At 44.5% G+C, this 8778-nt stretch overlaps 1 protein-coding gene across 1 annotated transcript; it reads left to right on the top strand.

Annotated features, from left to right (window-relative positions):
- Positions 1 to 912: 912 nt before the first annotated feature.
- LOC118119345 (intraflagellar transport protein 80 homolog) lies at positions 913 to 3246 on the top strand. The gene has a single exon (XM_035173228.1). It carries the CDS (start codon positions 913 to 915, stop codon positions 3244 to 3246), a length of 2334 nt encoding a protein of 777 aa, XP_035029119.1.
- The last annotated feature ends 5532 nt before the right edge of the window (positions 3247 to 8778 follow it).

Here is an 8778-nt window from a genome sequence, read left to right as displayed (position 1 = left end):
ATTATGTTATGATTTGGCGCTTAAAATTGAACTGAACTGAACACCTTTTATTATAATTCATTCTTCTTTTTGCCATGGATTTTTTGGGAACCATTTTGTAACCTTGTTTAGATAAGTGTTATGGAGGAAATGATCCTTTAAACCCTAACCCCTAAACTGAACAAAACTCAACTCAATAACATGACCACAATTAACATTACATGGCTACACTCATATAGCCCATCCTCACTAACCATGCCAACTTGTCCCAAAGCTTAAATATGGCAGTGTGATTGATGGCGTGTTCTCACCCACTTTGTCAAAAAGGAGCAGGGAATCTTCACTGATTGATGGTTTTGGTCCCATGCATTGTTTTTTGTGTGTTGGTTTTGATGATATAAATAACTGTCATTAACTGATGTGTGAATGTTAACAGCAATACTGTAGTAATCCATTATTTATTATTGACAATTGCTTTAATGTACGTTTTTCAATCACTAACTGCCTAAAGATTATTGAACTGATTTGAATCTTTAAAATGTTGATACTTTTTTAAATAGTAAGCTTTTTCTGCAATTTATGGAATTAATGATTCAGTCAATGGGAGGCTTCTACAGTGGCGACATCACGCAATGTGACATCACATTCTTACGAGCTTTATGTGACATCATCACATTCCTCTGATGTTTCCACTGATGCCACATTCCTTTGATATATGGGATCAATGGAATGTTCAGTTTATTAACATTTTGCAGTAATGCGCCTTGATTTTGGTGGATCCATGGCAATAAACCAAATAAATAAGAAGAGGTACTCAGCAAAGCATTTCAGCAAATCAGTATTTTCAGCAAAATTCATGCAGAGGCATGACATTTATAGTATATTACTGTACTATTTTCAATGTTGTTGAGGTCACAAGAGTAAACCTCCACCATGAGATTGAAAACATCGCTGTTAAAGGAATCCAACCATAAAGAACTAGTGAGTTGTGTTGGCTGGACCACAGCAGATGAACTGTTCTCATGCAGTGCGGACCACCAGATCCTCAAATGGAACCTTTTGACCAGTATGAGCTGTTTGGTTGTCAAATTGCCAAATGACATTTACCCCACTGATCTACACTGGTTACCCAAAACTGTTGGTGGCTTGAGACAGACCCAGGCTGAGATCTTTGTCCTTACCAGCACTGATGGAAAGTTCCACCTAGTCTCCAAGATAGGACACATCGAGCAGAGTGTTGAAGCACACAGAGGAGCTGTTTTGGCTGGAAGATGGAACTATGATGGGTCTGCTCTCGTCACAGCTGGAGAAGATGGGCAGATCAAAATGTGGTCAAAAAGTGGTATGCCTTGCTCAACACTAGCCAGCCAAGGGTCTGCTGTGTATTCTGTCACCTGGAGTCCAGACTCCAAACGAATTCTCTACACATCAAGGGGATGGTTATTCATTAAGCCTCTGCAACCCAGCGAAAAAGTCATACAGTGGAAGGCTCATAATGGGATTGTCCTGAAGGTGGACTGGAATTCAGCTAATGACCTTATACTATCAGGTGGAGAAGACTCTAAATATAAGGTATGGGACAGCTTTGGCCATCTGCTTTATTCCTCGTCAGCGCATGACTACCCAATCTCCTCTCTGTCCTGGGCACCAAATGGAGAAGTGTTTGCCGTGGGCTCCTTCAATTCCCTGTGGCTCTGCGAAAAGAGTGGATTGTCCTATGCGATGGAGAAACCCAACACGGGCAGTGTCATCAATTTGGCCTGGTCTGCAGATGGCACCCAGTTGGCCGGGGCTTGTGGTAATGGGCATGTCATGCTTGGCCATGTGGTGGAGCAGCACTGGGAGTTGAAGAACTGTGTGGTCACTCTTACCAAGAAGGGCACCATGCAGGTGAGGAACGTGATGAACGATGCAGTGCACGCATTGGAGTTTAGAGGTCGAGTCATCAAAGCCTCACTGGCATATGGTCACCTGGTTGTCGCCACATCCCTCCAGTGCTATGTTTACAATTCAAGTAACTGGAATACTCCACTCATCTTCGACTTGAAGGAGGGAAAAGTGAGACTCATCCGGCAAGCAGAGAAACACTTTCTGCTTGTGGAAGGAGCAGGGTTGTATGTGTTCTCCTATGAGGGTCAACTGATATCTTCCCCTAAATTTCCTGGTATGAGAGCTGACAGCCTAAATGCTCAGGGTGTCTCGCTGAGTAACGACACAATTGCCATCCGGGACCAGAGTGATGAAAAAGTCATCATTCTCTTTAATGCCCTGAGCGGGAAAGCCCTTGGCAACAAGAAGCCCTTGACCCACACGCTGAAGGTGGTGGAGATCGCTCTGGACCAGTGTGGCCCATCCACAAAGAGGAAGATTGCCTTCATAGACAAGAACTTTGACCTTTATCTGACTTCCTTTTGTCATCTTGGACTAAAGTACAAAATCTGCAAAATTGGCAGCATGGTTCACAGTATGGCATGGAATGATAACGCTAACATCCTGTGTGGAATCCAAGACAATCAGTTCACAGTGTGGTACTACCCGAGTGTTGTATTCACTGACAAGGACCTGCTGCCAAAAACACTGCACACGAAGGACAGCAGTGAGTTCAGCCTATGCCCCCACATTCTGAGCTATGTTGGAACCAAGGTAACGTTACGCCAAGGAGACGGTTCACTCTTGCACAGTGCCGTACCTCCATACCCAGCCTTGCTTCAAGAATACATTGCATCTTCACGCTGGGAGGATGCACTGCGCCTCTGCCGCTTTGCCAAGGACAAAACCTTGTGGGCATGTCTGGCTGGTATGTCCTTGGAAAACAGGGAGCTGAACACAGCAGAAATTGCATTTGCTGCCATTGGAGAGTTACCAAGGGTGCAGTACATTAAATTTATAAAGAACCAGCCATCTAAGGAGTCATCCTTGGCTCACATGCTGTTGTTCAGTGGTCATATCCAGGAGGCTGAGGCAACTCTGTTACAAGCTGGACTCATCTACCAGGCCATACAAGTCAACATTAACCTTTTCAACTGGGGGAGGGCCATGGAATTGGCTCTCAAACATAAGACCCATGTAGACACTGTGATGGCCTGTAGGGAGAAGTTCCTTCAGAAATTTGGAGAGAAGGAGACAAATGTGGAATTCCTGCAGTATGCTGGAAAGATTGCGATAAACTGGAATACAATCCAGACGAAGATAGAGATGGAGTTGTCCAAAGAAAGACAAACAGCTGCAAATACCTCTGATAGGATTGTTATGGCCACTCAACATTAATGTTGATGTTATAATCTCTGTTTATGTCTCTCTCTCTCTCTCTCTCTCTCTCTCTCTCTCTCTCTCTCTCGTATATATGTCAAGTGCCTTCGGGTGTATATTGTTATCTAGCAAGATAGAAATAAAAATGTATTGAATATATGACATTTTTACAAGTTTTTGTTAAAAATCAGTATCAGTGATATGCTGATGTAAGCATATTGTATCACTTCCGATTTGGTGTTGTGTCGTATTAACTTCAGCTCTACTTCATCCCTCTTAATTTAGCTAAATTCTCTTCCACTACAGCTAATATATATATATGTCGCCTCCCTAGTGGCGGCCTGTTGCAGCAGCTCCCGCTCATTCTTGGCACTTTTTTTCCCTTACTTCGTCTTTTTCAGTTCTTTTTTACTCTCTTTCGTGTGTTTTTGTTCTACTAACTTTTGTGCACTATGGACACCAAGTGCATCACGTTTGCAGTGTTCTTTCTTCTGTTTTTTACACTGTCAACCATGTCCGGAGATCCTTTGTGGAGCCATGGTCCTATTGTTTATAGTAGGGATAAGCTGTTAGCGCTCTGCAACACAGCGGTGCTGCCCGAGGAGAGATCCGACGAGAAGGACACAGGGGAATCATGCCGGGGCCCAGCATCACGCAAGGAGGAGACGCTACAGACCTGTGCTCCCGTCCATCATCATGGGGAAAGTAAGATCTCTACCCAATAAGATGGACGAGTTAGTGGGGTTGAGAGGGACTACTGGCGGTGTAGCATCATGCTGTTGACGGAGACATGGCTAATCACAACAACACTGGACACAGTCGCCGCACTGGACGGATTCCAGCTGATATGGGCGAACAGGACAGCGGAGAGCGTTAAGAAGAAAGGAAGAGGGCTAGCAGTGTTTGTAAATGATAGATGGTGTAACTCTGGGCACATCACTATTAAAGAACAGTACTGCTGTCGGGACATTGAACTGTTAGCTGTTAGCATTAGACCACACTACGTACCGTGGGAATTCTCGCATGTTATCGCGATAGCTGCGTATATATGATTTGATTTCTCCAGTGCTTTCAACACCATTAACCGGCACTTCTGAGGGACAAACTCGAGCATGCTGGAGTGGACCTGCACCTCACATCCTGGATATTGGACAACCTGACCAACAGACCACAGTATATGAGGACCCGGGATTGTGTGTCGGACACGGCTCTCTAAAGTACGGGGGCACCCGCAGGGTCCTGGCTCTGTTCCTCTTCACCCTCTACACTGCAGACTTCACCTACCACTCACTGATGTACGTTCCGGACCTTATGCAGGTCATTCACAGTGGCAACCGTGTAAACTGCTCCGCCACCGGAGGGGGCCTTCACAACCTGTTAGACCACCGAGTTCCAGAGGTCATGGATTTTATGTCGACCTCTAGCACCGTGGTGCCTTAGGTACATCAATTGGTCCACTGGAAAAGGTGCATCTCGGACCTGCTGATCATGCCAGTCTTTCCTTTTGCTAGCAGCAGTCGACAACCGCTCATGAGCACCCTCAAAAGCAACTCTGAGTCAAGTTTGGTGTTCAACCACCCAGTCCTGTACCTCGCGGGGTACTGGATCCTGGACTTGACCCAGAAGAAAGTCCACAGGAAGCCGAGGTTCCTGTCCAAACATTAGAAAGAAGGGCGACTCACCAGTGCCCTGATGAGGTGTGGTATTGTACAGAACAGCACCTAGGGCAAACAGGAGGCCCAGTCCAGTTTCCATGATACTGGCATGGTACGAAGGTATGGTATGGTATATGAAGTAGTACGGGATTTTGCAACACCGTACAAAGAGCAGAGCTGGTGAATCAAAGAACTCTCAAAGTTCATTCCTTAGTCCGAATGAAGGCGGCCCGGGACACCAAACTTATATGTAATGGGGTTAATCCTTAATAAAAGCTTTAGCTGAAACAGGATTATTATAGCAGTGTTACTTTCCCAGTTATGTGAATATGTCATTGTAGATATAAAATCACAGCTCTAATTTACCTGACAGAACGGCGATGCCTATAGGACGTGGGGAGTCCGCAAAGTTTATTTAGGGACACCGTAGTAGCTCTCTCCCTCTTTCTCTCTCTCCACTGCCGGTCCTGTAAGGAAGTGTAGCGGGGGCGCAGCAGGTGTGGACGCCAATTGTTTGTTGCGGTAAGCTTTATTAACTAAAAGTCGCTTGTAATGGCAGATTTTGCATTTGTGTAATGTTTAATAGAAGAACAGATATGTATTTAGAAGAAGTAGATAACAAATGTGTTTCTGTGACTTACAAAAGTTGCAGAGGGGACTATAAGTGTTTATGACCCCCACATGTGTGTCTTAGCAAATGCTTCACTGCAGGGGTGTTACTTAGTGTGTCTGATAGAGATGGGTGAGGGGAACTCTGCATTGTATACAGGACTGGGGTCTTTTGATGTTGTAAATCTAGATAGGGGATCTCGGAGACAGATTGTCTCATACCAGAAGTCACCAGGGACGGAGATCTGAGACAGGAACTCTGCCCAACCTGGTCAGACATCAAGAGACTGAAGAATACCTTTTGGCTCCTCGCAGGGAGGGGCTTCTGATTGTATAAGTGAAGTGATTCTCCTGTGCTCTGTGCTCATTATATACATGTTACACTAGGTAGCTGTGTGGGGTGAGCCCACCTGCAGGTGTTTTAATTGAACTTTCCGAGAGACAATGTTATGTGTGTATTATTATACAATAGAGTATCATTATTAAACAGAAACTGCCACCACACGCTTTAAAGTAAATGGAGATCACGCTGAAAACGTTGCGTGAACATGAAGCGCATTTCTGTTCATAGAGCCCAGAGTACAGCTGGGTGTGTGTGTGTGTGCCTGTTTGTGTGTGTGTGTGTGAGACGGTATCAGTGTCGCCATACTGTAATCTCCGCCAGTCAGCGTGTACACACAAACTAGTGGGAACGATACTTGTAAGTGATGCGCCGGACATGTATCCAGAGTCTATACTATTATGTCTGTGACATTGAGTGTAATTCTCTTTTCCTGCTTTAGTACTTGTCGTCAAGACAATAAGGACGGCGTGGGTCTCTGCTTTATTGTAATGAATTGAAGGTATGGCATAATGATGTGTTTGATGTTTGTTAATGTTTTGAAACATTTTGATAACCTTTTTTAATAATTGTGTGACCTAATACGACATGTCTGTTTCATAGGGCTGCCTTCAGGCAGGATATTCACGGTCATTGTTTTTTTCCCACATTAAGATTTCATTTAGATTATTTGGCCTTGTTTAGAATTAGTTTTCTTTCTGATTACTGTGTTTGATTTTTGGTTTCTTTTTAAATTTTATTTTGTTCTTTGTTCTATGGGCAACGTGCAATATGGTTGACGGTACTGTGCAATCCTGGTGTAATGGCTTGAATATTGGCTCCGTAGACTAGAGACCCTCTTCTGTTATTTCATTGTATAATATCGCTTGCAGTGATAATCCACTGGTGCAATCACACCAGTGTTAGGATTCTTAAAATTTTACGCATGATAATTTAGCTTTGTTAAATTGGGTCTTGAGCCTTTAACTTCTCTCTTTTTAATCTATTATTTATATCAAGTACATGCCAGTACTCCATACTTTGCACATGATCCTGTGCTGTTTGATCAGTCTTTTTAAATCATGTGTCAGACTTGAATAAATTGTCTATTTCTGGAATCATCAGCCTCCCATCCTGTTTATTCTGAATATATGCGGTGAACCTGATTGGCATTCAACTGTCACCCCAAACTTTTGACCACTACATATAGAACCACTCAGAGATCAAGACCTGGGCCACAGTGGAGGCCCGTTGATCTTGTGTAGGGACAGCTATAGTGAATTTACTGAACACGTCCGTCATTACCAGGACATTTCGAACCTGTTACGGGAAGGTTCCAGCAGTGTGAAATCAATGGCCAAGATCTCATTGGGTCGGGAGGCAAGTAAGTGGCCCATAAAGCTATGTGGCACGTGCCCCGAGTCCTTAGCGACCTGGCAGTGCTAACACTGTTGGACCCAGTTCTTTATGTCCGAAGACATTCCTGGCTAATAGTAGCGCTGCCGGACCAATTCGGTGGTCCGCTCGATGCCCTGGTGGCCATGCTCTTGGTGTAGCTGGTTCAAAGCCTCCTGCCTTCTCCCCCATCTGAACGGAAGACCCGGATGGAGAAGAACCCTGTCTTTCTCCAATAGGCGGTCCCATTGGTGCAAAATTGCCATGACTGGCTTGGAAAGCTGTCGCCTTTTGGCCAAGGTAGGCGGAGCTTTCCATCGCCAAAACACAAACACATCTTTGAGGAAGGGATCATCCTCCTGCAAGGAACGGAGATCGGATGCAGAGTGAGATGGAAGAACGGACCCCAGAGACTGAGTTGCAGACATCACCGGATCTGGGTGTTGTTCATGCTGAAGGCCTAGGGGCACCAAGTGCCAGCCGACAATGAGCAACTTAATGGGACCCAGTTACATACTGCTGTGGATGCGCATCAGCGTTCCTGTTGCTACGGCCAAAGCGGTACTTGATGTTGAAGTCAAAGTCAGCCAGTTGGGCAGCCCATCGGTTCTCTGTGGCCCCCAGTTTAGCAGACTGCAGGTAGCTCAACGGGTTGTTGTCGGTATAGAAAAGGCACTTCTGCCCCAACAAATATTCTCCGGAACTTCACCGTCATGGCCCACTTGAGTGCAAGGAATTCCAGCTTCATGGAACTACAGTTAGACATGTTGCGCTCAGTGGGCCGAAGGCCTTTGCTGGCCTAGGCCACCGGTCTCATGCCACTGTCCGTCTCCCTGAGAGGACAGCCCCAAGGCCACTATGGCTTGCGGCGATTTCCAAAATGAAAGGCCGCGAAAAGTCAGCGTAAGTCAGGACCGGGGACGAGAGCAAATTTGACTTCAAGGTTTCAGCTTTAAGAAATTAAAAGGTTTTTACAAAATATCTGAACATAACACATCATTACAAAGCCACTCGGGGTTCCCTGGTGGTGAAAGTGCACACAGATTACTGAAACTACATCCAAACAGAGTGCAATGAAAATTCACTTAACTGCAATAGTTATCAATGTGTAAATCTCCAACAGTGCTTGTCGGTAAAATTGGAAATGATAAAGAAATTGTATTAATTAGGTCAGTATTAGACAATAAAATAACAGAACTGCAATGTAATTCCGGGCAATATCACAGGTCTACAAAGAAGCAGTCACACTTCAGAAGTTACACTTCTGTTCGCTGCAGTGCTCCTGCTCAATACTGGACTAATCTCAATCCTTTTTGTCCCCATCAGTGACTTAAACACAAAAACATGTTTACAACAGTGTCCAAGTTGAAACAAATAAGTTTAAAAAATACTTTGAACATCTTTTTTCAAATATAGAATACAAAAACTGTAATTATACTACAACAGACCAATGAATGACCAAAAATGCATAAACTACTGGTGAACAAGGGTCTTTTACAACAGTTACACCTTCTGGAAGTTTTCTGTAGTTTCTTAAAGTTTTTTTGAAGGTTTCAGCTCCGGTGGTGCACA

The sequence above is a fragment of the Hippoglossus stenolepis genome, chromosome 12 (assembly GCF_022539355.2).
Source record: "Hippoglossus stenolepis isolate QCI-W04-F060 chromosome 12, HSTE1.2, whole genome shotgun sequence".
NCBI classification, from domain to species: Eukaryota; Metazoa; Chordata; class Actinopteri; order Pleuronectiformes; family Pleuronectidae; genus Hippoglossus; species Hippoglossus stenolepis.
Note: the sequence above shows the minus strand (reverse complement) of the source record. Positions and strands in the feature narration are given on the sequence as shown.